Source organism: Taeniopygia guttata, chromosome Z (genome assembly GCF_048771995.1).
Source record: "Taeniopygia guttata chromosome Z, bTaeGut7.mat, whole genome shotgun sequence".
In the NCBI taxonomy this organism is placed as follows: domain Eukaryota; kingdom Metazoa; phylum Chordata; class Aves; order Passeriformes; family Estrildidae; genus Taeniopygia; species Taeniopygia guttata.
In genome coordinates this window covers 16,669,469-16,683,964 of record NC_133063.1, presented here as the reverse complement: position 1 = coordinate 16,683,964, position 14,496 = coordinate 16,669,469, and the positions used below count along the sequence as shown (strand labels likewise).

General features: G+C 37.8%; 1 protein-coding gene across 3 annotated transcripts in view; it reads left to right on the top strand.

Annotated features, from left to right (window-relative positions):
* ABHD17B (abhydrolase domain containing 17B, depalmitoylase) overlaps window positions 1-14,496 on the top strand; it is a 19,574-nt gene extending 5,078 nt beyond the window's left edge. For all 3 annotated transcript variants that reach the window (XM_072922493.1, XM_030258448.4, XM_030258449.4), the window contains exons 2-4: window positions 687-1,161; window positions 12,341-12,520; window positions 12,977-14,496. In XM_072922493.1, coding sequence (XP_072778594.1) covers window positions 695-1,161; window positions 12,341-12,520; window positions 12,977-13,196 — 867 coding nt within the window. In that variant the 5' untranslated portion in view covers window positions 687-694 and the 3' untranslated portion in view covers window positions 13,197-14,496. The remainder of the gene's footprint in view (window positions 1-686; window positions 1,162-12,340; window positions 12,521-12,976) is intronic.

Below are 14,496 nucleotides of genomic sequence, written 5' to 3'. Positions count from 1 at the left end.
TGGGCAGTACAGCTAAAAACTTCTTAGAAGGTTTTCAAAACATTTATGTCAGCAAGTATAAGCAGAGAAGTTTATGGGTACATTTTCATGTACCAGAGCTCTAGAGCGTTTGCTAATCCAGAAGCATCATCTTGTTATGTCTTCTAAGTTTTGACCTTCATGCACCCTTCATACTTCTGATAGTGCTTGCAGGAGCCCATACCTTGTGTTTGCAATATACATTCTTTGTATTTAAGAGATGCTGTAGTGATTTTTAGCTGCAGAAGTCTGCATACCTTAGTCAGCTGCAACTCTGCAACATGTTTCAACTGTTATCAATTACGTATTTGTCAATGTGAAGAACGTTTTTCTTAATGTTTTAAGGTGAGGAACTTAATTTCTTCCAAAGAAATTCCAAAACTCATTCTTGTTCTTTCTCTGGGTAATCATGTTTTACTTTTGATAGCTGGCAGGGCTTTAGAGTTGTCACTCCTCTTTAATAATATACTCATTGTGAAGTAACTAATAATATAAAATTAAATATTATATGGAAATGTACATATATGCATTTAAGTATTTGTTTTCTTAAATGTTCAGAAGTTATGCATTATGTTCTAGAGATGTTATGTTCACTTTTTTTGTAAGTTGGGTTTTTTTAATGTCAGATTGTACCTGGAAACTGATACTATTCTCTCTTCCCATTTCAGACTAGAAGATGAATAATCTTTCCTTCAGTGAACTGTGTTGCCTGTTCTGTTGTCCACCATGCCCAGGGAAAATTGCCTCTAAGCTGGCATTCTTACCTCCTGATCCCACATACACACTGATGTGTGATGAGAGTGGTAGTCGCTGGACCTTGCATCTCTCAGAGCGAGCAGACTGGCAATATTCTTCTAGAGAAAAAGATGCCATTGAGTGCTTCATGACTAGAACCTGTAAAGGCAACAGGATTGCCTGTATGTTTGTGCGTTGCTCACCTAACGCCAAGTACACTTTGCTCTTCTCACACGGAAATGCTGTTGACCTGGGTCAGATGAGCAGCTTTTATATAGGACTGGGTTCACGGATTAATTGCAACATATTCTCCTATGATTATTCTGGATATGGTGCAAGTTCTGGGAAGCCTACAGAGAAGAATATGTATGCTGACATTGATGCCGCTTGGGTGGCTCTTAGAACAAGGTAAGACATTAGTTGCCCTTTTTCTTTTACAGCGTTCTTGTCAAACGGTTTTGTTGATCAGTAGTTGAAACAGCAATGCATTAGTGATTTAGCATTAGTGGATTCATATCCAAGCTGACTGGTGGTGCCTGGTGCGGAAGGCATTGTCAGTCTGAAGCAGGATCAGTGTATATTGTTTACATACTGGAAAAATTGAAGTGGAATTAAATGTAATAAGCTGTGGCTTAAGTCTTGGAAAAATAGAAGATCTTCCTTATTGTCATAGTTTGAAGTCTTCTCAGCTGCAAAAACTAAAAAGGTGGGAAAAATCCATAATAATTGATACCCCAGTAATTAACCCACTATTGTGATGTGGATGTGAGAAAATGCAGGTTGTTTCTTCAGATAATTTCCATCACCTGCTTTTTTTGTAGGGAGGGGCAGAGCGAAAGCTGAAACGAGAGAACTTGGTGAGACTCTTATTTCTGTATGGTGTTGAGATCACCTTTGTGTCAGAATTCTGACTAGCAGCTACAGTATCTCCAAAGACAGAAAACATATTTTTGCTTTATATAGAAAGCTATCTTCACGAATATAATGTGTGGGAGAGGTTGTAATGGATCTGTGTAAATACCTTATGCTGGGAACTAAACAAGAGGAATTTGGAGCAGTAATGTTAACTCAAGCAGAATAAAAATTGACCAGAAAAAATGTAAATGGAAAAATGTTATTTCAGCAATTTATGTGTACTAAGCCTCTGGTTTTGTGGGACATAAAATAGCAAGGTGAAAGACTCTGAATGCTTTCACTGATATAGGTGAGAATCCTAGAGAATCCTGCACCAAGTAAGTGCAGCTTCTCTAATTTGTGAGCCATTTTCACCATAATTTTTTCCATTTAGCTCAATAGTCTTCTCATATTACAAATACCTAGACTATAAAAACTATTTTTTAAAATAGTTTTTAAAATATTTTTAAAATAGTATTCAATCATAAGAATAAGTGCTCACCAAAATATCCCAGCTCAGTGTGCATTTTAAATCAAAATGATATAAAAATCTGAAGTGTGTTGTTATGGCTCAGTCATTGCAACCTGAGCATCCTGTTTAATAATTATAGTATCAAGGATATGACTTAGTGTAGGGGCATGTGGACTTTAAATCCTGGATCCTGATAATTGTCACAGTGAGTTTAGAGCTTCATCAGTGTAATACTAATGAGCAGATTACCCCTTTTCAGTGTTTTAAATACACTTTTTACATTGCACTCTTTTTACATTACAACAACAGTATGACACTTCTTTTCAAAGAAGCATATGTTATCCATGTATTAAATAGAGGAAAATCTTACTATCATAAACCTCACTCAACCGCAGGGGACAGGTTTTCAGCTTCATCTATTTAAAAACACTCATACTAAGTTGTTAGATTAGCTTTTGGCGTTTATTTTTATTGCAGTGGAAAGTTGAGATATGACTGTTCCATAAGCCAAGAGCTGCAACAGGTGCAATGTTGACTATGGTTGGTAGCTGGTAGGTGATCTGGACATTAGCTACTCAGTGTAACATTTACCAAAAACACGATGTGGTTTGTGAACAATTCAGAAGACAGTCTGAGCTATTTAAATGTAACAGAAAATGGAAAAGAACTAGATGGTGAAACATAATACTTTGTCAGTTTACAGGCTCTGTTTTATAAACTCATCTGTAATTATTGTTTCTTCTTCCTCATAGTAAATGTCTGAATATAAAGCCTACAAGGAAATGTGATTGCAATTTGAATTCTCACCACGATTCTTACACAATGAAGTGTATTTTCTCTCAACAAATAAGACTGTTCATAATTGATAGGTGTCGTGGTTTGACACAGAAAAAGAATTTTTCCGGAAGGAAGAGGTCAATTTAGACATTGACCAATTGAAGGTAGACACGTTTCTAAAAACACAGAGAGGTTAAAAACAAAATTCTCAGGAAAACTTGCTTTCTCTTAAGTTCCAGTCAACAGTCAGTGCAGGACTCTCCCCTGCCCAGCCACGAGCTGGGTGGGGGAGGGGAGAAGCCATGTGGCCTTCAGAAGTAAGCCTAAAGGTAGAGAGACTAGAACCGGGCTGGCCCCCTGCAGATGGAAAGGTAGAAAAACCTGGGATGTCTCTGTTCCCCCCAGAGTCTCTCTCTTGAAAGAGAGAAAAAGAGACGGCGGTGGTTTTGCCAGCAGTTCACCGTGGGGAAGGAGAAGAGCGGGGGGGGGCCGCAAGGTGCTCAGCTGCCTGTAAGAACTAGAGCCTGAGCAGCGAGCCATCTCTGGGAGTTGGGACTTTTAACCCTTCCTAAAAAATAAAAGCTTTATAAAATTTTTCTCCTCCTTAGTTTAAAAAGAAAAAAAGAGAAACAGCCTGAGACCTAGGATGTTAGAAGGAGAAATTCTAGGTAGGAAGAGATGATAGAGTGGCTTTTAACTAGACTTTTTTCTTAGTAGCTACAAACTGAACTAATCTTCTCCTCCAAGAAAAACTGTATTTTAAGAGAATACCGGTGAGCCAGAGACCATGCTTCAGCTGGAAAAAAACAAAAGTGAAGCGAACAAAGAAAAGATAAGGAAGTTTGTGGTGGTGCCCCCGGTCTTCGCAGAAAAAGAAGAGAAAAAGATCTCTGTTCTTAGACCCTTGGCCGCAGGGGAAAATAGAGGGGACTGTTAGTCCCAAAAATGAAAAAACTAAACTGTTGTTTTTCCCCTCTTAGCAGAGCATCCTTAAAAAGAAAAATCCTAAAAAGCAGTCTGTCCATCCATGCATTAGTAGTGAAAGCACTGTGCGTGGAAAGGAGAGAGTCACCACTGACAAACTTTTTTATCCAGGCAGTGCCATGTGGTGACATAGAAGCACAAAATGTAACAGCTGTGTTTCTTGGGGAGTCTGTAGCACAAGAGAGACTCCTCTCTCCCTACAGATAGACTAAGTATTAATTATCTAGAAAGTAAAAACCTGATAAGAGTCCAGATTATGTCTCACTGTAGTTTGTTAGAGTTAAGTGGTGGGAGGAGGAATGCTTTAGAAAGTTTTCATTTTAAATTGTATGTGTTTCTTTTTTTTTTCCCTCTTTTATAATAACATAGTAGTAGTAGTTTAATAAAGTTTTTTCTTGTTATTAAGCTTGAGCCTGCTTTGCTCTGTTCTCAATCGCATTTCACAGCATTTAGTTAAGAGATTGCATTTTCATGGGGAGCACTAGCATCGTGCCAGTGTCAAACCATGACAGTAGGATAGAGACTAATGGCTTTAAACTGAAAGATGGTAAATTGAGATTGAGCTATAACAAAGAACTTATTTTCTGTGAGGGTGATAAAGCACTGGTTGCCCAGAGAAGCACCAGTTGTCCAGAGAAATTGTGGGCAACTTCCCCATCCCTGGAAGTGTTCAAGGCCGCATTGAGTGGAACTTTCAGCAGATTGATCTAGTGGAAAGTATCCTTGCCCATGGCAGGGAAGGTAGAATTACAGAGTTGTTAAATGTCCATTCCAACCCAAATTATTCTATGATTGTAATGTCCCATATAAGTGTGCTCTTTCATGAGCAGACATTGTTGGGAAGACCTTTAAATATATCTTATAAGATATTCTTATGGTCAAGAATGACCTCACCTTAGTCCCTTTTTATTTGTCTGCCTTTTTTATTATTATTATTTCACCTCCTATCGAAATTAGGTAATTCTGTAGAGTGTATAAAGTTTACATTGGTCTGTCCAACTTGGAATTTCACACATGTCACCTGAATTTTGTCTGCTGCTGAAAAAGAGGTTGGTGCTACCAGTTACACCTGTAGTACTTAGAACAGCTTTCCAATTGGCTGACCTGGTCTCATCCTTGTATCTGAATGCTGGATGTATCAGCGGAAGTTCAGCACTTGATTCTAGATATACTGGCTCACAGTTTGGTTTTCCAGCTATGGTATTCTCTTGAGCCCTGAGTCAGTGCTCAGCTGTGTTAAAATACTCAGTGAATATCTGGACCAGAACAGAGCCTTTGAGCATTTTCTGCAGCCTTGATTCACTTTCATAGCATAGCCCGTTCTGTCAGTTTCACACTGGCACCATCTTTAACATTTATGACTGATTCTGCAAAAACAAAGTAATTCAATGGATTGTTCGCAGGAAAAATGTGAGTGTAGCTGTAACTCCTTGGAAATTCTTGTTGATGAGGTAAGAAAGGGACCCAAGACTTTTAAACTCTGGCTCTCAGTTTGTGATGTGATGAAGAAAAGAATGGAGAAGTTACCTTTGGATATTGATCACAGCCATAGCTCCCTGCATTCCCTGTTCTGAAAAATGAAATTGGAGATTTCAGCACTAAAAGCTGTTTCTAGGGTAATTGAAATGCTGATGAGGATTTCATTCTACAGTCAACAAAACTGCTTTTGGTAAAGACTTGCTAGCATCCTAAGTTTTGTGTCTTGGAAAGACACAAAAACTCACAAGAGTTACTCACCTGTACATTAGTACAGCTGTCCAGTGGGGACTGGACATCTGGGGTGAAATAGTCTGGAAGTCATACTGAGGATGAGATTTTGCTGTGAATATTAATATTCATGAAAGTGAATACAGAAAACTAGTTTGACAGCCTATCAGAACAGGTTAACAGCAGATGCAGATGCTGAGTTGTGTCCCCATTCTTTATCTTCTTTGAGGATGTTAATAGGAAGAAGTAGCTACCTATGTGGATGATGGCCATGAAAGAAGGTGGTGTGATTCACTGCCTTCATCAGGTTTGGAAAAGTTGTACACTCTTGCATATTCATGTACATGGGACTATATAAAAGCCGCAAGTGAGGACATTCTTTTTCCAGCTGTCATAACTACCAAGTGTTGAAATGCCAGGAGTCATTTTGGGATACGCCTGTTTTCTGCTGTTCTGGTCTCTGAAGGCCTTTGATGACACCCTAGCAAGGGTGGAAAGGTTTAACCAGCCTCAGGCAAATGCAGGGTAAGTGGTGCTCATTCAGAAGCCTCTGAAGATGTGCCAGAGTTGCCTCATGACCAGATTTACGTGTAAGAAGCAAACCAGCCCTTTCATTGTTGCTTATCATGGGCTGCATAATAATTGAAAAATTGAAAGGTAAATCTCACCATGAGACAATGTGTCAAAGTGGACAGAATGTCCATAAATTGAACAGCAAGGTATAGGAATAATACTGAGTCTCTTCAGATGTTGGCCAAAAGTGTTCATTTGGCAATTCACAAACTACTTTTTTTTTTTTTTTTTTCAGTCAGAAGAGGGGGCGTTCAGCTAGGAGTTGAGGTACCGTAACTTTGTACATTTGGAGAGAAATTGAGGTTTTCTTTAAACTGATAGGGAAAAGAAGCTCAATTATCTTGGAAGATATCTTGACAGTAGAACAAGTGTATTGGCAGCATTTTAAAGTTTAGAAAAAGCCAAACAGAGAGAAGATGCAGTTTGTTTATTACAATGTGTACAATGGGTTTGCCTGTCATAAAACATAGTTCCTTTTTTCTTTTCCCAATGTAAAATCTTTTATGCACAAGACAGGGAATGGGCATTTCAGTTGAAGAAGAGCTGTATGCTCCTGAGTTTTATTCATGGCCTGGCATGTTGTGAGTTATAGGGTGGATAAGGTTCATGCTCTTCATGTTCTGCAAATTGCAGCTGTAATTTCATGTGTTATGTCTGTCCATGATAACAAAAGATTCTGAATGTGCATTGAAAATTCCCTCTGTGTGTTCCCCCTTGTTCCATGTGCCACAAGTGCTGTGTCAGTTTTCTAAATGTGTGTGTTGCAATAGCTTCACAAACTGTAGCTTCTCTAGGGCATGTAGTGTAAGTCTAAAGAGGTACTATGGAAAAGGTACACTTCTAAGCTTGATCTTATCAGTACTTTATTTCATTATTGTAAAGTGATCAAGTCTTATAGATTAAGAGCAATAGTTCATAAGTAAATATAAATTACTTTGTCTCCCTTATTATATCCAGATCAAAATGGCAGGTATTTTTTAAGAGCCTGACAGTGTAGCATAGTAATTTCTGCTGGTATTTGCTTCTTAAAAATAACTGAAGTTAAAAACTAGAAACAAAGGAAAAAACACAAAGAAACAAAAAAACTCTACCTACCTTGTCACAGCCAGGTATACATTTTGTAGTTTGCTTATTGCACATTATGGTAATGTGATACATATCCAGTGAAAATATAAAATAAGGTTAATATCCAATGTAAGTGATGTACATCCAATTAAAGAGTTCAAGGAAGGGTCAGAAAGCACTTCGAGCAACTTGATTCAGTGAAATACTACCTCCCTATGGCAGGGGCCTGGACTATATTACATTCCAACCTAAACTGTTCTATGATTCCATGAAGAGAAAAAAAGAGAATTGAGGGGAGGAGAAAAGGTGGACCACCAGTAAGAAAAGTGTTTAGTAGAGTGCAGAAAAGATCTTGCTACAAAGACAGAAATATCAAGGAAATAGGGAAAGAGTTTCTGCTAAATCACATGAAGTTCATCACCAAGGAGAAAAAAGAATATTGCATTTCTGTTTAGCAGTTCTTTTCCGACCAGAAGCTGAAAAGATCAGGCCAGGAGTATTTAGGGCTGCCTCTTTTACAGGAGACCATCTATATCTGGTCAGCATATGTAGGGACACAGAAAAGAATACTGGCTTCATTAATGTTATGTTGGGCCCGGGTTCCAGGCACTTGAACAGTTGGGACAGTTACAACACCTTACTGGCTTGCTCCTTCCTCACCTGGCAGTGGCATGCTGTTTCCTGCCTGTCCCTGAACACAGCACAAAGGAATGCTAAAGCAATTGCTTCACTACTCCCAGACAAGATTTATTTAGTTCCTTTCATAACTGTTAAAGCCTAATGAGGGGGAACGCATGGCTGAAGCTGCAAACAGGAGAGTGGTTCTTTTCTGTTCAGCAATAGCTTAGCTTTGTAGTGACATCAACCTGTGCCTTTAGTATGGTGATGAGGCAGAAATTCTGTCAGGAAGCTTACATAACACAGGTTCTATGTCAAAACTGCTCTTTAGATTCCATCTGCTTTCCAGGCAGGTAACCTGTAAGTGTGGGAACATAAAGGATGAATTGGGTGTTGAAAGGAATTGAAATCTCAGTTGTTCTGGGAAAGATGCTGCAGTCAGCCTTTAAACTGCAGAAATTATCTATCAAGTTTTGTATCAGATTCTGCCCAGAATACCTTGTCCGTGAGGAATAGTGCTTTCTCTGCAAAATCAGCACATTGGTACATCTGTGCATAGCTACTTTTAAGGTTTTCTTCCAAGGTCCATTTTGTTGATTATGGCTTAAAAAAAAATCCCCAAACCTAAAAATACTCTCCATTACCTTCAGCCCCACATTGTAGGTCTGTCTATGCTGGCACAGGTTGTCTAAGATTGCTTGAGTGGACAACAGTGTTTACATTAGTCCTATTATCAATATAATGAGCTTTCAAAGACAGCAACAGTCTTTACAGTATGTCTTTGACCTCTTGTAACCAGAGGAGCTACTTGAAGGATATGGCTCTGTAAATGTCATGTTCCCCTTCCTCAGAACGGCCTGTACTTAAAAGGCACTGATTAAGAGAATAATGTTACTGCAACTTTTTCTCTTGATCTGACATTCCTCCTTAGGGAGACCAGGTATGGTCATCTGATAATTTGCCACAAAACTTCTTGGAGTTTAATAGGCTATCAGTCTGTCAAAAGAAGTAAACAAATTTTATGAGTAGGGAATTTAAAACCAGTTACCATTTCAATAGTTTTTCTGTTTTAGATATTGTAAAGTGGTACTTTTGAGAGATAGCAGTACTAGTGGTACTTTTGAGAGGGGCAGTTGGGCTCTTCCTTTTTTCAAGATATTTGAGAAGCCTATTACATTGGGCTTGCATGGCCAAGCTTTGGTGGCCAGGAGCTACAAGTGTGCCTTCTGTGAGAAGCTGCCAGAGGCTTTCTCCAACCTCTGTCAGCTCCAAAGATGGATGTGCCTCTGGCCAAGGCTAGGCCAATTAGAAATTATGGTAGTATCTCTGGGATAACGAAGAAGAGGGAAAAAAAATACAATTGTGCAGTTGTAATTTCAGCCAGAAAAGAGTGAAAGGAGAACATGTGATGGGAACAGCACTACAGACACCAGGGTCAGTGGAGAAGGAGGGGCAGGAGGTGCTCCAGGCATCAGAGGAGCCCCACACCAGAGAAGGGGGGTGCCTGAAGGGAGGCTGTGACCCCATGGGAGACCTGTGGAGAGAGGAGCCCACACTGGAGCAGCCTGTCCTTGAAGAGCTGCACCCCATGGAAGAGTGACCCACCCTGCAGCAGTTTGAGCGGGACTGTTGCCCGTGGGACAGACTCACATCAGAGAAGTTCATGGAAAAGTGTCCCCGAAGGACTCCTTGCCCTGAGCAGCAAGAGAAACAACACGTGATGAACTGACCATAACACCCATTCCCTGTCTCCCTGCACCTCCGGGGGAGAGGTAGAGCTGGAATGAGGGGAAGGTGGTTTTAAGGTCTGTTTTACTTCCCATTATCCTGTTCTGATTTTGTTAGTAATAAATTCAATTAATATTTCTACTTCTAGCTGGTCTTGCCCATGATGGTATTTGATGAGCAACCTCTCCCAATCCTTATCTCAGCCCATGAGCCCTTCATTAAATTTTCTCTCCCCTGTCCAGCTGTGGAGCGGAGTGAGAGCTGCTTTGGTGGGTGCCTGGCACTCAGCCAGGATTAGCCCACCAAACTTTTTCAAGAGAAAAGGGAAGACTGGAATGAGCGGATGTAATCTGTTTTCCAAGCTGCTTGGATATTGTTATCTGGGAGGTGGGGGTTGATTACTTAGGTGTTCGTCCTATTCAAGCCAGAATATTCAGAAGTGTACTTTGAACCACCACTTCGGGTTATTGACTTCTTTACTTTAGTTTATAGATTGCAAAACATGTCTTTTCTGGTGGGCACTGTGAGGCAATCTTTTTGACTGTGATGGAATTAGGATTATTTTAGTCCAGATATTGTAAATGCTTTTCTTGTCTTTTTTTTTTGTAGCTGTCATTTATCTATTTTCAGGCTGAAGGAATTTGATCAAAAAATAGGGGAAAGAATAATGAGAAAGAGGAGAATATATGTTTTCAGATACAGGTTTTAAGTTTTGCTTTAAATTCCTGTGTAATGGCCTGTATCTTGTAAAACTCGACATCCAAGGAAATGCAAGTTGGCAAGGTTTATTATTTGAGAACTGTTTTATCATAATGTGCTGCTTCATGCCATACTAGTGATGCAACGTATTAATGCGAATTTTGTTCAGATTATGTTGGAAGGAGGGAAGGCTGTACTGTACTTTCATAGTGGACAAATGTGATGTGACTTGGGAGATGAATTGTGAAAGGGTAAGTGCTATGTTCTCAGGTGTTTCAGAAGAGTTTCAGAAATAGTAGAGAGCTTAGATTTGTCTTTTATTTCAAAGCTTTAATTTATTTTATTTATGTGTGTTGGAATTTTCAGAAAATCTTGTTGATTATTGAAATTGCTTTTTCTTTGAGAATTGTTGTGATATGAAGGGCCTGCTAGTAGTTCTCGGCTGATGGTGAAGACTTAAGAGTTTTAGAAGTCTTAATTTGATCATGATCTGATTATGACTAAAAACTCTTTACAGGAAACACTGATAGTGATTAAGTCAATGCAGCAAGATTCCTGTGTCAGGCAGAGTCTGCCTCTGTGCTAATACTTTAAAAACTTTCACATTTCACTCTATCAGAACCCAATCTAAATAAACAGATGAATATTAAATAGACAATGTTAGATGTGAACAGTTTACCAAATTTACCAAGTTATTGGCATGCCTGATGAGTTCTGCTACTGGTACGTAGCATGTAATCTTCCTAGATACGTATTTTTTTATTAACTGTATATTATATATGGATGCAACTTGGAGGGCATTTTTTCTGGCTTGTTAAGAAGTACTTGTGGATTTGGGGAGAGCTGTTTTGTTGGTTGGTAATTTGGATATCTTGAATGTAATACACACATTAAACACCTTTTTTTCCTAATGTTCCTGATTTTTAGTCTCTTAGACTTTACTGATTTTAGTATTTGGTTACCCATACAGTTACTTACCCATGTTTATAAGATATTTGTGAATTTCTTTGGTACTTCTACTCCCCTGACTTTACTGGAGATATGCAAAATATACAAATTTGATGACTTCTTTGTGGCTATGGATTTTGTTATATAATGTTGACAGAAAATATGCATGTCTTTATTGTAGACAAGGTAACAGGTGCACTTTCCTACACTTGATTTTCATTGCTTTTAGAGTTAAAGTGGCAAATGTCAAACCTACCTCATGCTGTTCACAGTGATATTACTTCTTACTTAAGAAGTTGAACAAGTTTTTAATAATTCATGAGAACCATGATTTGGTTGTTGTTGGTTTTGGGTTTTTGTTGTGTATGGGGTTTTCTTGGGTTTGTTATTAATGCAATGTAGTATCCTTTCCTATTCAAGGTACTTCCTTTCCCAAGTTCAGATACACTGCTGCAGTCTGACCTGTCCTAAGAGCACCTGGTTTGTACAGGGCAGTGGATTAACAGTTCACTTCTTTTGCAGGCATTGTTCTTGGCCACATTACTGTTCTCTTCAGAGGCTTTTCCCATGTAACTTGGGTAGCAATTGCTTGTGGATTAGGTTGATAAGAACAAGCTTCTTGGCTATTACACTCTCAGTATGGGCATGCTTTAAGTGTCACTAAATTTATAAACAATGTTACCAACCTGCAGGTTTTGTCAAGTATCAGAATAGTAAAGCTGACCAAATTTTTGCAGGCTTGAATTATGCTTTATGTGATGATAAACAAAGAGCTATTAAGGCTCTAATCAGTTTTCTGTTGCAGGTCCCCTGGAGTTAATAGTAAAGACTTTTAACATGCCACACTCTATTCATAAATCCATATTTAAAAAATCAAATAATTATTTCAATATCCTGCAGGCGTAAGGAAAAAGAAATACTGCAAATAGGGAGTATATAAATAATTGTGTGTTTTAGTCAGGAATGTCATAGAACAGTCTTGCTTGTTCTTCTACCAGTCCTGTTTCATAGTTGATACCCTTCTGAAAATTTTCATCTTCAGAAATGCTTTTTTTGCCTTGCTCTGTAGGTCTTGTCTGTTTCACTTTATATGCCGCTTTTTAAACATGTCTAATTTTTTAGGTATGGTATTCGCCCTGAAAATGTGATTATATATGGCCAGAGTATAGGAACAGTACCATCTGTGGATCTTGCTGCTAGGTATGAAAGTGCTGCTGTAATTCTTCATTCTCCGCTGACCTCAGGAATGCGAGTAGCTTTTCCTGATACAAAGAAGACGTACTGCTTTGATGCATTCCCGAAGTAAGTTGTAGGATTTTTTTTTTTATTCAGCATGCATTTTCTTTATAAGAGAAGTTTTCAACTAGAGAAACAAGTAGTCTGGCATGTTCTCTGAAAGTTTTTTCAAAGATTTAATAAAAGAATTGGAGAAAAATCAGTGAATAACATCAAAGAGGAACATTTGATTTGAAGAAGTTTACAGAACTTTGTAAACCTTCTAGGCACTTCGCATCTCTAATCATTTTAGTGGATATCTGTAAAGAAGTAATTAATTTTCCTATACATAACATGTAAATCCCTAGTTTTAACAAGTAGCTCTATCCAGTGAATTGTTAGTCTGGATAACTGTGAACAAAGTCCTTTGCAATATGTTTCTTTAAGGCTGAAAAACTAAGTAGATCTTAAATGAAGAAAATTCCTGTCATGTAATTCAGAACTATGCCATTGTTTTCATAGATGTAATCTTTTTCTTTACAGCATTGACAAAATTTCTAAAATAACATCTCCTGTCTTAATAATCCATGGAACTGAAGATGAAGTAATTGACTTTTCACATGGCCTGGCATTATTTGAGCGTTGCCAGAGACCTGTAGAACCACTGTGGGTAGAAGGAGCGGGCCATAATGATGTGGAACTCTATGGACAGTACCTTGAAAGATTAAAACAGTTTGTGTCACAGGAACTGGTGAACTTGTAACTTTCATTGTGTATTTACTGGGTTTTTTTTTTCATTTCACTGCAGAACTGCACACTTTGATAAATATGTAACTTAAAGCCTGAATCTTGTGTTTTCAAATCATCTTGGTTGCCTTCATTAAATCTACAGGTAATGATTTGTCAACATAATTAATGAAGGTTTTAATGTCAGCATTATAAACTGGAATTACATGATCATGCAGTCAGACTTGGCAGTTCATATTTCTTTGTGTGAGGTTTTTTCTCCTTAGATGTAAAGAAAAAAAATCACAAGGAGTACTGTAAGAAAATTTAATTATATAAAACCAAATGCTGTAAAAGTGTTGCCAAGTGCTTTAGCATATCAAAACCAAGCTTATAAATATTTTTTGAACATCTCAAAGTGTACTGTGACTTACTCTGTTGCACAGGTGTAATTAAAAAACTGACTTCTAAGCTTTTGTTCTGTAAAAATGTAATAGCCATGAAATTTAAGCAAATACTAATGTATGTAATGAGAATAAACAGACACTGGAAATTACTAATGCCCTTTTACAGGAAGAGGGGGCAAAATAGATATCTTTTCCCATAGTTTTCATTTATTTTGTGCTTAGTTTAAGTTTACTTTTTTTGTACTCATATTGTCTCTTAGCTTTCAGGATAATAAAATATATCCACTCATGTTCTCAGGAGCCCTAATCTTGCCAAAATAATTCCACAAGTTATCATTGTTGTAACGCAAGTATCATTCACATGATTGCTACTGAGGCCATAAAATACCTCTTTGAAACCAGACTTAAAACCTAGAAGACTTCTTGAACCATGTAGTTTTAAACATTGATTTTCTAGAGCCCCAATGTGTCATTAAGAAGAAGCTTGAAGTTTATCCAACATTGTAATAAAGAGTTTGCAAATTAGCACTGGTCTGATCAGGTTTAATTTTGGATGTTTCATGTAAAAACTTACTGGATTTTTTGAGTATTGTATGGAAATTTTACTAATCAGGTCTGGGAGGGGTGGGAGGATTGGCAAGAAGATAATATTGACATTTTTCTACTAACTTATAATGAAATAAACTTAAGTTACCTTTCCCTGCATTTTACGTGAATAAAACTATGAAAAATATACTTAATTATATGTAGCCTAATTGTGAACAAAATAATATTCCAACAATACACACTGTACTTTTAAGGCCTTACATAGTTTAATTGTTCTCCTTGGTTTTTGCAATTGAGACTATTGTATACTTAAATGTGTAGCTTTGAGTATTGTGAAAACTTTGATTAAGATGTGTTGATTAGCAGTAAACATTATTCCACAAA